Source organism: Opisthocomus hoazin, chromosome 2 (genome assembly GCF_030867145.1).
Source record: "Opisthocomus hoazin isolate bOpiHoa1 chromosome 2, bOpiHoa1.hap1, whole genome shotgun sequence".
In the NCBI taxonomy this organism is placed as follows: Eukaryota; Metazoa; Chordata; class Aves; order Opisthocomiformes; family Opisthocomidae; genus Opisthocomus; species Opisthocomus hoazin.
Genome location: NC_134415.1, coordinates 23,377,465 through 23,394,668, shown reverse-complemented (window position 1 = coordinate 23,394,668; position 17,204 = coordinate 23,377,465). Strand labels below are relative to the sequence as shown.

Here is a 17,204-nt window from a genome sequence, read left to right as displayed (position 1 = left end):
TGCTGATAAAAATTAGTCCTGGGCATCCACATATTTTCAGATATGAAACCAGTAAGATTTCCTTAATCTACTGGTAAACAGACTAATTGTGACTTCAATTGTAGCACACTTTTGTTGTACAGAATGTCTAGAAGATTTGTTGGAGCTTTTTGTACGTAAACTCACTTGCTTATTATTTTATATCTAGACCTGCCAGTTGTTTATAAATGCTGCAGTTGACTCTCCTGCCATTGATTACCATGTATCTTTGGCCCAAAGTGCTTTGCAGATCTGCCTCACACATCCTGAACTTCAAAATGAGATCTGTTGTCAGCTTATTAAACAGACTAGACGTCGACATCCACAAAACCAGGCAGGACCAATACAGGTAACCCTGCATTTGTTTTAATGGTGTCTATTTCAACAGGAGTGAAGGAACTACACAGAGTGTTTAGAATGGTAAAGGGGCTCTGCTCTTCTGTAGCATCTGCTTAGTTAAATCAGATAAAAACCTGAACAAGCATCTTACTACTGCTGTGTCTTCCTGAAATGAAGCTGATGCTATCCTCCATCAAAGTATGTGTACCTGGTGACAGAGTGTATCTGTGCCTGTGCTGTTTCTAAAGGCTGGACGTACAATGAGCTATCTTCAAGTTAAGTGTGGAGTAAGACATCATGTGTGAAATCTAATTCTCTTTTACTGCATCTTTCCTAAGAGATGGGCTCCATCAGGAAGCTTGGTGAGCTAAACAACATGGCAGATGTCTCTGTAGCATGAGTGTGAAGAAATGCTGTAGTGCCATGTTGTGAAACGCTCAGTGTTTCTGATAGATGTCACCTCTTGCATGTCATGCTGTTCTGCATGCACCCTGCATGCTAGATTATAAATACATGTGTAAAATTCTTCACTTTGTCCACTGCCAGCTATTCACTGATGCCAAATACATAACAATTAATTAACGGAAATTGAAAGAAAAGCCAGTACTTTCAGTTTGCATAGAATGAACAGAACTGGAACAATAGTGCTTATGATGGAGCAATACCTACAGAACTAGGAGATGGACCAGAAAATGAGAAAGAAAATTGCCGTATTAAGGCTTTTGTAATAGACAGGCTTTTCTCTTGCCACAGAAAGTAGAACATGGCCAGCAGACGTATCCATTATCTAGAAACAGGCCATATCTGGGATATGGCCAGCGTGTGTGCATCACTAAAACATACACAAAGTTTTTATAACAGACATTGCATGTTCATGTCAATTAGCACACCCTGAAGTTCCATATGGCTGATGGAATTTAAACTAACCATAATCCTTGTGTGCTTTTCTTACCACTGGCAAGGCCTTCCCTGTGATACAGATAAATAAATTGTTGCCATCATAATCCACTGGCATGATTTTTAAGAGTTAATATATTCAGTAAAATGTTTGCAGCTTCACATTGTTTTTTTTAAATCCTAAATTCATGGTGTAGTCTCCCACTCTTGCTTCTACTGCAGTGTCTTCGTGAAACAGAGACAATGCTATCCTCCATCAAAGTACAGTTATTTCATGAAAGGGAATATCTGTGCCTGTGCTGTCAAATTTCTATTTAATACCAGGGAAGTCAGATAAACCAAGACAAAGAAACCTCATTTTCTAAATTTCAGTATGATGCATTGATACAATTGTGAGAAAAGTAGTTGCAATGTTAGTACATTTATGTACAGAGTACATGAGAGAAGTCCATATGAAATGAAGCTTATGGATACATATCGAGCAATGAAAATATATGAAAATATTGAATAATTGTTTTTTCAATAGTTACTATCTACTTGGTAGGAGGAAAATGTCTTACGGGTTGCTTCGTAATATATGTAACAGGAGAGCTGAATTAAAATTGCACAGACTTCTCCTCATTTCTTATTGCTTGGCCTTGCAGCCTTAGTGTTTATTTCCTGTGTATTAACTGCTTTTTATACAAACTGATCTGCTTTCCCATTTCCAGCCCTGAAAGAAACTTGCTGTACACAAGTAAATAGAAAGAGAGCTGGCCTCCCAGTGAGGTGACGTACTTATTTACCCAGCCTTTCCTCTGTGTTTTGGGGTTTTTTATTCCTATTTACAGTTGTCTGTTACCTGACTTGGCACAGCAAGCTGCTCTGCTGGCCAGCAGCCACAGCAGGAAGTTTTACTTTGTAAGATGTTTAAAACAGTGAATGTCTTCCTTTTGTCCAGGGCTTGCAGCTCTTGGCTCTCTGCGTTGGACTCTTTCTTCCCCAGCACCCATTCCTTTGGCTTCTTAAACTTCATTTAAAGAAGAACGCAGATTCCAGGTGTGCCTGAATATTATTACCCAGCGAGTCGACTAGTCTTTCTGAAGTACCTTATTTTCAATCTTTCATTTAATATTTCAGGTCTTTTCACATACATTTTAAAATAAATTCAAGCAGAATTGTGCTCCAGTGCTACTGAAGTGTAGTATATGTTACTTCTATGCATCACTTAGGAAAGCTATCCTTTGTTTTGAAAAATACTCTGCAGTGGAACTCTGACTGTATGTTGCAGAACCATGAAAACCAAAATGTGGCAGTTACACAAAACACTCTGTGCCGTGTTCATCTTTGGCACAATTCTGTTGGTCTCAGTGGATTAATTCTTGTTATAATTTCACATGGAAAATTGTGTTGCAAATCTCACAGAGTGAAATCTGAGTGTTTCTCCCATTTGGTACCCCCAGAGAGATTTACTCAGTTTATATCCTTTCAGTCAGTCCCCAAGAATTACCTTATTTCTCTTTCTGTCACAGGACTGAATTTGGGAAATATGCAATATATTGTCAGCGATGTGTAGAGCGTACCCAGCAGAATGGAGACCGAGAAGCCAGACCTTCCAGAATGGAAATCCTTTCCACTCTTCTAAGAAACCCCTACCACCATTCACTGCCCTTCAGTATTCCAGTTCATTTCATGAACGGCATATATCAGGTAATGTCAGGTAGACCACGAAATCTAACCTCCCAACCCCTTGCTATTAGCATATACGTGAAGTAGCATGTGAGAAACAGAATTGTAAGTGTTAAGGTAAACATGGTTCAAGTTTCACCCTGTGCCAGCGCTAGCAGTGGCAGGCACTAGGTAATTGAGTCAGATTTGATCAACGAAGCGTAAAGTTTTGGGGAAAAGTCTTTAAAAGAAAGAAAAAAAATATTAGAACATCTTAAGAGTGAGAAATACTAAAGTTCTCTTCCTTATTTAACCTGACCACCAGATGAAAGAATTAGACTGAAGAACAGGGAAAGGTATTAAATTCCACTTCCTTTCATCAGACATCTTGAAAGTTAAATATCTCCGTGAAGGCCTGGAAGCACAGCTGAAACTCCCATTATCAGTCATGAAGGATAACCATATTTGCTACAGAACAAACACAGCTTCATTCTTAACTTTTTCGGGAATTCATCAGTCAAAGCCTGTAGGAAACTTTCCATGGGCTTCCATGCGTACTGCTTCACATCCTGGTTTGCGTTTCTAACCGTGAGAGCTGGCTGAAAAGAGTTTTTTAACAATTCACAGTATTCCTAGACAGAAAGCAAGTTTTTATATGAAATCAAAACTATATCGAATAAACTTTTGATTTCATGTCACAAACTATCTCTGCTTTTTTTCCCCTCTGAGTTTCTTAATTGCTTACTGCTTGCCCAGTAAAACAGAAAAAAAAAAAGTATTAAAATCATTCTAAAAGGTTTCAAAATTGAAGTTTGAAGAAGAAAAGGAATAACTGCTCATTAGTTATTTATTGCTCAAAAATGTATAGTTAAGGGTTATGAACATTGTAATTAAATAAATAAATTACTTCAGTGGGATCAGTGAATAGCCAATTAGAGTGGTATTGAAAACTCTTGTATTCATCTCTAAAGCTAGATTCAACAGATTTTTTTTTTAATTCCAACCACTGAGAAGCCCAAAATAGAAGTCCAAGATACTTTTTCAAGATATTTCTTTACAAAAAAAGAGGTAAGGGGCCGCCTTCAACATATCAAATACAGGAAACATCCTCAAAGTAGATATAAATGAACATCAGCAACTAGTATCTATATAAAAGCCATTTGCCACCTCTGGTTAAAATGCTTTAATACAATTAAAACCAGACAGAAATTCAGATTTGGGAAAATAAAACTTCAAAGACTGTCTATATTACTGACCTATGTAGTACTGACAGAGCAACATTTGTAAAATATGTGGGATCTGCCAATGTAGATCCGCCAGTAAATATCCCTCTGTAGTTGCACATGATGAAAAATGATTAATTGATCTCATTTGTTTCACCACCATATTGAAAAATGTAGGAAATTGTAGTTTTCTTCATTTTTCAAGTGGTATTTGTCACATAAAACTCAGATACTAGACTGCTTTCTGTTATATATATTCTCTAACAGAAATTTAAGTGTAGCAAGTGCAGAGAAACTAACATAAGCAAAGAAAAGAAAACAAAAAATATTACATTTGGAAGCTTTTTGATAGTGCCTTCGCTTGCATAAACAAAATGCAGTAAGGTATAATCTGCTGGGAAGTTCGTCAATTTTTGAATGGAGGAAAATCTCCACTAAATTGACTTCCAATGAGATCTTTATTCTTTTCCAAACCCTTTATAGAACTTTTTTATTTCCAATGACAGTAAGTTATTCACAGGGGATGGAATGGGTCTTATATTGCCACTGTTATTCTAGAGGTATTATCCTTCAATATCTTCGATTTTGGGGGGGAGGGCGAGGGGCTGGGTTTTTTGAATACATTTAATAATCTATTTTGGCTGATTTTTTAGGTTGTTGGGTTTGATGCCTCTACCACAGTGGAGGAATTTCTGAACACCCTGAACCAGGATACAGGAATGAGGAAACCAGCTCAGTCAGGATTTGCACTGTTTTCTGATGATCCCTCTGGCAAGGATATAGAGCACTGTCTTCAAGGAAACATCAAGGTAAACAAAAGCCTTTAATGAGCTCTGCATATAAAACAACAAAATATTTTCATTTTACAGAGCTCTCTTCAAACAACCTAAAGGAAAACATTTTTCAGGTTGAAAGCTGTTTTTAGGGTTTTATTTCTTCATAATGTAGGAAAGATTTTTAAAAAAACATCACTTTTTCAATTGCTGAAATTAATTCAGTGAACTATATTTGAAAGCTTTGTCTATGTGACTTGTATTATTCAGTGAAGTAACAGCTGGGTTAAAAAAGAAAAAGCTGTTACTAATCACAGTTCTTTAAAACTAAAAAGCAATTAGAGTCCAACATACATTTAGAGATTTCAGATAACATTTCTTGTATAGCTCCAAAAGATGATCATTTGAGGTCCAAAACGTCATTCATACTGGGGAAGAAAAAAAAAAGAAAGGGTTCCTTGTCTAAGGACAGAATAATTAGGGTTCAATTCAGGAAACTGCCAATATGTTTGGCGTATCATTTTTCTAAATTCTGAATTTTAGTTCCCTCTATTGCTAGAGTTAAATTCTTTACAGTAAAGACTGGCGAAATGCAATACATCTATGCTTTAATAAAATTTTAGATATTTTTCAAGCTTTTTTAGCAACTAGTGAATAATGACTTTTCTGTGCTTTTGTCAAGTAGTTCTTCTGCACCCTTTGGTCAATGTTCACAGCTGCACTTTGAGTTACAAGGTGCGATACAGCCAGGCCTTAGTGACAAACAAAAGCAGAGTCATCATGATCAGCTCTCTTCCCCTGCTACAATAAGTACCATATGGAAAGCAAAATGTATAAAAATACGTGCTTATTTTCTTGGTAAATGCAGCTTCAGAGGCTGGTCACATTACTGCTTCCAGGAGGGCTCGTTTTGAACAGTGACATGAAGCCCAGCAGCGCTCCCTGAACCTCCGTTCCACCTCTTCCCCTTCCACACGCCTACACCCCTCTTACTGCACGTTATAACAAACTTGACACAAACTTTATACCAGTTACTAGAAAGGACCTGAAAAGCTCCAGCATGCAGCAGAAGGAGAAGGCAGAGATCAAAGGCATTTGATTAATTTATATAATTGCTTGGTCTAATTACACATTCATTGGCTGCTGCTAAATCAAGAACCTGGCCTTTCTATAGAAGCGTGTTATGGCTGATTTCCAAAGGTAATGTGTGTATTGCAGGATGAACAAACAACAAAAATGTTAATTATTAAATGCTCCAACTATGAAATGCAAGTAAAATTATCTTTCAGTAAGTTTAAAGATGCAAGCTATGTATGTTTCTGATATGTAATAGGTAAAAGTTATCAAAATATGTAGATAATTTCCTTGCAAAGGTGTTTTCAAAGAGGAATACGTGGCAAAGTTAGTTTTGTATTGCTTTCCTTGTAGATCTGTGACATTATTTCAAAATGGGAGCAAGCCTCCAAAGAACAACACCCTGGGAAATGCGAAGGCACAAGGACTGTCCGCCTTACTTACAAAAATAGGTTTGTATATCAAGCATAACATCTCTGCCTTGTCCCAAGATTTGTTTTTAATTTAAAAAACTCTGCAGAGTTTCTTCAGCCGAAAAATACTGGCTGACTCAAAGCTTGCAATAAAAATAGTAAATGGGTGTAACTGGAGAATGTTTTTAACAAAACCTGTAGTTAATGTTTTCTAGTTCTTAAGAGGTGAGCAGGGCTGCCAAAATAAAAATTTTTAAAAAATTTCAAAAACAGGCAGCACTGAACTTAGAAGACTGAAATTAAATATTTACCCCTGGTTCAAGTGTTGCTCTGCTGACGTGTTTTGATGCTGATGTAAACATGTCACATTGGGAGCAGATACTGCTAATCCTCAGGGCTAATGCGTTTCCCTATCTTCTTTATTTAATAACTTTCTGTCTTCTCTGTAGGCTTTATTTTTCGGTTCAGGTCCACGGGGAGACAGACAGAGAGAAGCTGCTGCTAGTATATCAGACAAATGATCAAATAGTCAATGGACTCTTCCCCGTAAACAAAGAACTAGCGATGGAATTGACAGCTCTTTTAGCTCAGGTAATCCTTGTGCATTAATGACTCACACAGCAGTTTTACAGATGAAAAACTTAAATAAAGAAACTGGTCCAGGATTTCTTGACAGTCAAGTGACCTCCACCTTTTACATGTGATAGTGCAGGCAATAGACTGGGCTGGAATCTTTGTGTAAGGCTAACTCTGTACTTCAGTTGAAATGCTTTACAGCATATGCTGCAGCTGGCACCAGTATGGATAAAACATGCTTTACCTCCTACAGTCAGGCACTCTTTGATTAAATAACATGTAATCATGTACCATTTCTTCATTCAATATTCCTTACATGATTTCTGCAAGTTAATACACCACAGTAACAGCTGTTTAATGAAAACCTAAGACTCCTTTACTAGATATTGTCTTGATAAGAAACCTAAGACTCCTTTACTAGACATTGTCCTGATAAGATCTGTTTTATTTTTTAAAAATTAAAAGGCTCAAAGGAAGGTTACTGAGGAAGTTACTTGATGCTGTTACTCAATAAATCTCAACTGGTTTATGTCAGCTGGAGATCTAGCAATCTCAGAGCAGAACTAGTACATGTTATATTTGTACAATTTAAACTTGATATTTCTCTTTTTTCCACGGTAAATATAACATAAGAAAAATAAAATTACTTGCAAGACTTTTATATCAGTAGAAAATACACATTAATTGACAAACTGTTTTTCATTTTATACTTGGTAAGACAGAGGAAAAGATAGCTCATAATACCCATCTAGAAAATTACTCTACAGTAACAATAAATATTCTTCTTCATGGTCTTTCCCTTAGGTAGAGATTGGAGATTTCGAACGGCCTTTCTCAACTCCAGCAGGGCAAGTCACTTCCCAGTCCAAGTCCAATCAAACATTAAAACAAGTTTTGGAGAGATTCTACCCTAAGAGATACAGGCACGGCTGTTCAGAGGAACAATTAAGGTGAGATGCATTTTGCAATTCACACTCTCTAAAAATCTAGGAGTGAAATGAGGGGGTTTTAAATCGTCATTAGGTACAACTTGCCATATTTGCCTAGACCTGCGTTTGAAACTCATTTTTGTACTAAACTGAAGAGCCCATTTCCTCTATGTATTTCTAATCTAAGCAGAGGACCATCATTAAGCACGCATTCCAGCAAAAGCTATACAAGTTACTACAACTTGTTACAAAACTCGGAGATTTTGAAATTCTTATTTTTCTTATTCAGCAAATGTAAATTAAGTCTGTGGACAGTCTACTGGATGTAAAGAACACAAGGATCTGATCTCACTGTTTGCTATTCAAATGTGAAATCTCTGGCAGCCAGTCAAATTGGCAATACGTTAACTTAGTGGACTTCCTAGTAAGGTATCACTTAATTTAAAATGAATAATCTGCAAGTCATTTCAGTCAACACCTATTAACATAAAGAAGAGCAGAACAGGGTAATAAATTATCCAAAGTCAATGATACAGCAATTTTGAAGTCCAATAAACATTACAGAAATGTTTTCCACATTCTTCACTACAAGGGTGAGAAACTTTAGAGCTATTACCATTTGCATATAGTAACATTATTGCATACTGAGTAGATAATAGGGACATTAAAAAGTATACACACAACAAATAGAAAGTTATGCAATTAATTTCAAGGAACAAAGTGTAAGACGTCCTAGATTAGACTAACTCAAAAACAGTAAGTCAAACGTCTGTTGAACTGTTCCAAGTAGTCCCTAAACTACCAATTGCCAGAGCTGGAAGTCTGTGGCAGGGAAAGAATCACTGTATACCTGCCCTGTTTCTTGTATTCTCTTGCTAAGTGTGCAGTCTGACTCCATAAACTTCCAGTAAGAGTAAACTGCAAGTGAAAGAGCTCCCTTTACTACACGTTCCCCCTCCCTTTTCTTGGGCTGCATCTGCTAATCTTGTGGCTGCTCAGTGAGCCATTCCTGCAAGTCAGTGTGCTAGAAAGGTATTCTGGGGTTGCTTTTTTTTTTGAGGATTAGTTTTCCATAGGATCATTTTATTGAACCAACTCACCATGCGGCCACAAAAGAAAAGAGCCAGTGCGAACGCATCAGAAGCACCCGTTTTGGTAGCAACACCCAGATGCACTAAAAGAGTAGTGTTAAACTGTATCTTCCACATCTGCTACTAGCCACAGGTAAAGACACGTGCTAAGATGGATGCATTTTTGGAATGACAACTGGCATAGCTGTTGAGCACTGATAAAGGTAGATTGATCATCTGTAGAGACACATTAAAAGCTGGACTAGACTTTTTCCCTTTATGCTGCAATTGCTACATCAGTATTTAATCATAATGTTGCAGAAATTAGAAGATACTTTGTAATTTTCTTGTGCATAAAAATATTAAATGAAGTTTTGGATTTATTCAATACTATATAAGTGATAGTTGTTGTATTAAATTATAATTTTAACAAATGGATTTTTTTTTCTCATTAAACTCACTATGGGTAAGCATTTAAATTCCTTTCAATAACTAAATTACATATTTCATTTCAACAGACAGCTTTGTCAGCGATTGTCTACAAGATGGATGGCTCTCCGGGGGCACAGTGCTGCAGACTGTGTGCGCATTTATCTCACTGTAGCCAGAAAATGGTCTTTCTTTGGTGCTAAATTGTTTGCGGCAAAAGTAAGAAACTTTACTGAGTTTGAGTGGTGGGTGTTTTTTTAATATAAATTTAAATTATATATAAATATAATTTACAAATAGTAATACCGTTTTGTTGAAAATGAGTGTGTTATACATGTGCTGATTGAATCTCTTGTCAAATTACTGATTGGTTTAAGACATATACTGGTGAAATGTAACAGTCACAGTACTAAGTACACCATAATAGTAACTTTCCAATAAACTTATTGCCTGTTTTACATTAGTAATCTAGGTGGCATCTTTTCATTTTCATATATCTTAGTTCGAGGTAGCCTTTTTGTTTCAGACTTTTTTTAACCTGATAACTATTAGATTATTGAAAAGGTATAAGTACCTGGCTATGGAAGCTGAACCTTGAAGAAACACTAAATGTTGTCAATGGTATTTAGAGCGCTCCCTTCTGTGCTGCCCTCTCTCAATTTTCTTAAACCACTAGTATCTCAGTTCTCTGGATTCAAATAACAGCTGTGTCAAACAGAACTGTCACCTCACCCCTTATATTTTATTACATAATCATAGTGTGTATATATATATACATAATTGCTTATCAGCAGTCTGCTCTTTGCATATGTAGACATGTGTGCTAGTGAGCAAACTTTAAAACACCTGACTTTTTTTTAGTTTATTAATGAGACTACATGTTTTATTGGACTAACTGCTGGGGGAGGCTTCGAGAGTATTAGGTTGAGTTCATAGTTCCACCACTGGCCGCCTACAAGGCCTTGGGCAGCTACTTCGATTCCTTTACATCAGTTCCCTCCCAGTGTAAATCTCAGTAAGATCTGTGGATGGAGAGAGCTCTGTAATAGCTGATAGTTAATGATTATTTACATAATGCCTCATTTTGAAGTAGTAACTAAAGAACATTTCTCTTTGTAGCCTCTGGCAATGTCCTCAGTTGAGAAGTCCTTCATATGGTTTGCTGTACATGAAGACGGCATAAGCATCCTAGATTACAGCTCAATGGTAAGTGGAATTTCTTTTTTAATTATGGTCAAAGTAGATTTTAATATTGAGTATATGGAGAGATTCACCACTACGTAAAAAATGGCATTAGCCTTCGATGCTTAGTTATCTAGTCTTTCTCTTAAAGCAAAAATTCATTCCTTTCAAAATGCTTTAATGTCATCATCATTATAGTAGCACTAATAATAGAAATAAGTAATGAATTATTTGCACAGAATTTATTTTTGTTTATCAGATACAGTTTTTATATCTTTTAATGAAATGTTAATGTTTTAATCATTCAGATGTCAGGAGATCCATAGTTACAGTTCTTACAATAACATTAATTTTCTTTTCGTGGAGACTTCATTTTCCATTATTATTCATAATACATACACTCTGCAAAGAGTAGTTACTTTAAAAGATTGTTATTTTCATTGTATTATTTTTGTTTAATAGTAGGTAACATAACCCAGTGTTATTTAATTATGTCATTTTAGGCTCTGATTTTTCTTTGATTTGCAATAAAAGTTTTCACAGAAAATGACTCGTGGTAATCAGTGTAAAAAGCAGTGCCTGAGAAGATCCCTGCTTTAATTTATATCCTGCAAAGAAACAGAATGGCATGGCGCTATTAGCAAGTGCTAATATTGAATATCAGAAAATTAAAATCTCAACTTTATAATTGTACTGATATGGGCCTTTTCATTACATTTCTTTGCAGTTAAATAATAAAACAAAGAACAAGAGGAGAGCAAACAGCAGCTCTGATGCAAGCAAGGAGCTTGCATCAGACTGCAGAAAGCTCTATAAACACCATCTACTCAGAGCTAGCGGTGGCATTTCTGCAGAGCACTGCCAGTTTACAATATCGGCAGGCCTTACTTGCCACGCAAGAAGTGCTCAGTTTTCAGGGAATATTGTGATTTTCTGTAGGAAGGATCAAGGGTATCGGAAATGCTGTTGCAAGGGGTAGTTAGAGAAAACATTATTTCAAAATAAGGGCGAAAAGAGCTTTAGTAACCGAAGAACCTTAAGTCAGTTATTGTACAGATACTGTCTCCCAGTGAATTTAAATGTGGACATCTACAGCACGTTGATATGAGTCGTAATGATAAATGAAATGCTAATCATAGACTCAAAGGCCACTAGTGTGGTGTTGAACATTGAACAGTAAGAGTCGAGGCATGGAAAGCAGAGCATTTATGTTTCATCAAAGATGTGAAAAAAGGAGAACAGAATTTAATTTCATTTGTGTGTGTGTAAACTACATCACTGCACAAAAATAAGTCCTGGAGTTAAATTCCTTTAGATGTCTCATACTCTGCCATTTAATTTATTTAGACACTGCTTCAATTTCAAATGGAATTCCTAAGATTAACTTCTCTCAAAGTCAGTCAAGACTTATGTAAATTGAATTACACACTTGAGTTGAAACCTGCTTATAAGATCTTTAATCTAATTAATCTGGAATAGAAACAGAGGTCAAACTTACAAGAGTTATCATGTGCAATGGAAATTCCTCACAGTAAAGATCTGAATGAAGCTATCCCAAAATCTACAATTAATTTCAAGATTCCTAAGGGAGTAACAACAACATTTTGAAAAATACGTGTGTGTTTATATTTTTAAAGGAAGTATTTATCATGATCTGTTTTTTCCTGCATTGTCCTGCTTATAGCTTTGCATTTTGTTTTTTTGGTTTTCTTTTTTAAGCGATTAACAGTTACATATACATATAAGTGTCTGATGACTTTCGGAGGCTATCAAGATGATTTTATGTTGGTTGTTAACAATGCTCAGACAAAGGACAAAACAACTGAAAAACACCTTTTTGCCATGACAAAACCAAAGGTTGGTATATTACCTGAAACAGTTTCCCACCATCTGCTACTTTTCTACTTTTTCTAGCGGGTAATCCTTAACAGATGTGAAAGATGAAACACCTTCTTTATTCTTAGCATTCTCAGATTACTGACTTTTTCCAGATGGTTTTAGAGAGTGAAACAATTAATAATGTAAGAGCTAACAGTGACAATACTGATGTATTCCTTTTCTTTTCATGTCCCTGTCTATAAGATTTCAAATTTTTCATAGATGGACAAAGAAGGCTATTAAGGACAGGAAGTACATTCAGTGCCTAAAAACTAGTCTGTTTGCTTGATCAGCACCAGACATTATTTTTAAGAAGGTACATTTGTGTTCTACAGTGGAATTCTAGAACACAAGATCTGAAAGATCAGTCACTTCTTAAAATGCTAGGATATTTTTGCCTTTGGTAAAGAAACTGTTCGTACTTTAGACTCTTTCCTTCACTGGTAAGATTGACTATATTTTTTTAAAAAGCAAAGATTTCAAAGTCTTTTGCTGATAGTCAGAACAATTTATGAAACAGAATACAAAATTCCACATATAATTTTGGGTACAAACATGACTCTTCATACAAGTACGCATAGTAAAATGCATCAGTTCAAGTTTCCCTTGGATTGTGCCCTTACAGGCAAGCTAATGGTAATATGGTAAAAATCTCACAGAAGTCTTTATTCCTTTTATCTACCCTGAGTCTTTAGTTCTCTAAGCACTAGATATTTTCTAGTAAAATTGAGGGAACACGTCATGGAAGCTTTTTCTAAGAAAGTCATCTTTTGGACTTGAAAATTGCTAAGTGAAGGAAGCCATCTGTTTGAATCATTTAAGGCTGTGGAAGACAAAGTATCCAGTGTACTGATGGGAATAACATAACATTACTGGCAAGGAGCAATAGAAAAAAGCTCTATTAGGCATCTTCTCTCTCCCCATCATTAATTTGTTTGATAAAGTACTTTTCCAGTTGATGGTGACTGTCACTTGCTAAAAAGTTAGCTATTTTTTCAGCAGTCAAAACACATCACTGTATTTTTCAAAGAGTTTTGTGTGTTCCTGTTATAGATTCTTGAGATCACTCTACTGATTGCCAGCTATATTAACAACTTTCATCAGCTGAAAGGAGCTGCTCATCACCTCTCTGCTCCAGCATTACTAACACCTCAAAGTGGACAGAAACTCAAGGAAATGGGGAGCCAGCCACTTCTTGCAAACAACAGACCAACTAAATGTCCCACTTTGTTATGAAAGAATTATGTATCATGGTAATGCATCTTTGTTACAGGGTTTCTACAGTGTTTGAAAACTTTTTGATATACAAGACATACAGCATAAGCAGATCCATAACCAAAAGGAAGGTGTACAAGTTTACATTCATTTCAATGGTATATTACAAGAGGAGCCCTTTAATTAAAGCCCTGGCCTGAACTGGAATGATGATGAGCCAATTTAAAGCTTTCCTGGGGGTGGCTTGTGCCTATAGCTCAAAAATAAATGTGTCTGGTGATAGTGATGGGGAAAGGTGGCCTTGGGAAAAATTGTATAGATTTTACTGGTTTTCCAGATACTTACTCAGGGACCAAACTGTCTTCAACTCTAAGTCTTCACCTCTACCAAAGATATACAAGTTGTATAACCTTCATTTTGAAAAGGCATTTTTGTTTAAAAAGAAAAGTCAAACACAGAATATTTTCCACCTCCAGCACCCCTCCTTATTTGCAATACAAGCACCATGTGACTAAAAAGAAAGAATTGTTTGATTTGTATAATTGTTTCTCCTTTAAAAAAAAACCATAAGCACATCATGTAACTATTATAAGTTTAAAGAGTATTCTCATGATACACTCTAGCCTTTGTTATACAGCTATTTTACTTGGCAAATCTTCAGCCTTGGTCTGGTAAATTTCTAAATAATCCCTCTCTGCCCCAGTGTTTTGGAAAAATCTAAATTGGACAGGCACTGTATTTAGTGTAGTTTTGTTAAACAGATCCCATACCTATTTTCTTCCTTAATACAGAATAATAATATAATGCAGATGCAAGAATGACTCACAATTCAGAACACAAGAATAACACAGAAGGCCATTGCTTGAACTGTTGTGAGTAAACTTGGAAACAGGTGACGTAAAATCCATGTATAATGTGTATAATGTATATACATTGATTCAGAATAATATTTTGTAAAAGTTGTACTTCTTGTTCTTCATTTGTATCTACAATTCATATTATAATGCTAATATAATGTTGTTGCACACTGAAGACATAATGCTCCATCTACACGACTGGACTTAAGAGTACTCTCCAGTTGCCTTTTTCAGCTGCAAGCCTCAGTGCTACGTAGGGTCAAGTATGCAGAAATTACACCCATTTTTTCTTTCAATCCTCACATTTTCATTTCTGTGCAATGAAACCACTTCTGCGGGCTCTGAAATGGATCAGCAGCATACTCTAACAGATAATTTAGGTCCAACAATAGAGAAGGTAGTCAGACATAAATCACTGTTGTGTATACATTTCACAATTTCCAAATTTCCACTTCTGCTTATGCTGATTATCATGGATCATTAAACCCTTGCTGCTAGCACTCATCGTTTGTTTTTTTTTTAATTACTTAAAACTGAAGTAATTTCATAATGATTAATTTTAATATTTGAAGGCTGAAAATCTCCTTCGTTTTATGACATTTAAACATTTCAGATATATGCATACTCCTATTGAGAGAAAAGGAATTTTCAGCTGTTTGATGAAAGGGTAGGGAGTATCCTCCTGAAGAATTAAAATAGATTAGAAGGGAAATACAGGTTGTGAAAATAACATGCTCTTAAAAAGTAGAAAGAGAAATTGGCAAGCTGACTTGATAAATACGTTTCTTCTGAAAGCTCTCAAAGTCAGTAGTCACAGCTACTTCAGTCTGCAGGACTCAAGCACCATTTTATGAATGGTACTATGGGCCAGTGCTTTGTCCGGAAAATGACATGCAAATAACAAGCACGCTGTATCTAGATGCTTTCACATTTGCAATGCGGGAAGAGCTGCCTGGTAACTTTTACCCTTTGCTGGTGGTTGTGGTGCTACAGCCTTCTCTTTCAACGAGGCAGGGTCAGCAGCAGGGGGTTTACAGGCCAGTCTCCTGCCATCATCAAGGAAAGCAAATTGGAAACTACAAGAGGCCCTGGGACAAACTGCAGCATCTTTTTGTGCAGCATCCCCACATGAAGTGATGCAGACAGTGTGGTGTAATTGGGCTATAAATTAACATCCCTTTGCAATCAAAGCTGACATCAAAGCTGATTCAAGAGTCCAGGCAGATAATATGTTCTGCCTTCCCCATCCAGCCCGAGCCTTATGAGTGATCCACATGCCAGTCCCAACCTTGAGCCATCCTCCAAAACAACTCATGCTGTGCTATCTAATCCATGACTAACGGCCAGGTAGGAACCAGACCTTTCTCACCTTCTAATCTTCAGCAACGATGATGTGGTGGGATCTGTCAAACAAGCAGCGACCTCTAGGACTGGTGCTGCAGAAGCTCCCATGCTCAAGGCTTGCAGAACCTAGGTTATAAAAATATTCTCAGGATGAGATTAATGTGTTAGCACATGCAAGGAGACTTCACCTTCTATCCCGACCTTCAGAACATCTGTTGTGCTTGCTTTGAGCTAGCGGTCAGTAACAACAATCATATAAATGGTCAATGAATCTGAGCTTGAGAGTGACTGAAAGATGACTGGTAACTCTCTGCATAAACAATCACATTGATATGACAATAATATTTGGAATGAAATGTAAATTAATATATTACTTCACTTTGTCAGTTTTTGTGCAGCAGTATTAGTGAGCAAAATGCTCACTTCTAAAACACACAAGACCTATTTACTCCTGTAGTATAGCAGGCAAATGATAAAGCTTTGAGTTCATACAATCCAGAAAATTAGTGTTTTTCTGGTTTTTTAGATTTAACTTTGATTTATATTTAAGTTTTAAATAGAGGCATGTATTCCCTATAAAACAAGGCTGGTAGATATTTGGTGTTGGAGTTCCTCATAAGACTAACACAGTTTTTATAGGTTAGGTCCTGAAGGAAAAAATTAATCCTGGCATGAAGGAATGCACTACTTAAAGCTTTAGGTAGAGCTTTAATAGTCCATACAGCTCAGTGCAATCCATTAGTTTGAGTTAATTGTAACTTAGGTGATTAGTGACTCAGTAATAATGAAATGGGAAGAAGAAAGTATTTTTTTTATAGTTTCTTAGGGGAAAGGAAACTGAGTAAGGTGAAACTTAAAATATTGAAAACTTCAATTTCATTCCCAGATTGGACTTCAGTACAGCTTATTAATTGTACAGCCTCACGCAGTGCTTCCCAGCTCAGATTTGTACTGCAGCATCTTCCAGATTTGCCACCTCACTGGCAGTGAGTAAATAACTGAAAAAATACTTTGCTTTTTAGTGTTACACTCTTGCTGTTGCAGTAATATACGCCTAGATCATAGTGCCAGGAGCAATTCCTACCTTAGTTCTGCTTTCTTTGGCAGAGCAATAGCAGCTTTGTCTGGGGTTTTCACCACATCTAACTGCCGATTACAGATCAGCACTGGCTTCATATGCCGAGACACCAGGAACGTTCTGTTGAAATGAAATTGAGGAGAGAGGCATCAGCACAACCTGCCACAGTACAACACTAAACAATGAAGTTTCTTTCTGGATTTTAATTAGAAACACCATGGTTTCCACAGGGGGTTAACAAATGCTTTATTAGATCCCTGTA

At 36.4% G+C, this 17,204-nt stretch overlaps 1 protein-coding gene across 6 annotated transcripts in view; it reads left to right on the top strand.

Annotated features, from left to right (window-relative positions):
- Positions 1–15,015, top strand: part of PLEKHH2 (pleckstrin homology, MyTH4 and FERM domain containing H2) — a 56,241-nt gene extending 41,226 nt beyond the window's left edge. For 3 of the 6 annotated variants that reach the window (XM_075412886.1, XM_075412884.1, XM_075412881.1), the window contains 12 exons: positions 188–367; positions 696–719; positions 2,195–2,292; positions 2,766–2,943; positions 4,778–4,933; positions 6,326–6,423; positions 6,834–6,975; positions 7,765–7,910; positions 9,478–9,607; positions 10,508–10,594; positions 12,290–12,427; positions 13,502–15,015. In XM_075412886.1, coding sequence (XP_075269001.1) covers positions 188–367; positions 696–719; positions 2,195–2,292; positions 2,766–2,943; positions 4,778–4,933; positions 6,326–6,423; positions 6,834–6,975; positions 7,765–7,910; positions 9,478–9,607; positions 10,508–10,594; positions 12,290–12,427; positions 13,502–13,684 — 1,560 coding nt within the window. In that variant the 3' untranslated portion in view covers positions 13,685–15,015. The remainder of the gene's footprint in view (positions 1–187; positions 368–695; positions 720–2,194; positions 2,293–2,765; positions 2,944–4,777; positions 4,934–6,325; positions 6,424–6,833; positions 6,976–7,764; positions 7,911–9,477; positions 9,608–10,507; positions 10,595–12,289; positions 12,428–13,501) is intronic. The other 3 variants (XM_075412885.1, XM_075412883.1, XM_075412882.1) reach the window with 2 other exon arrangements.
- Positions 15,016–17,204: the final 2,189 nt, after the last annotated feature.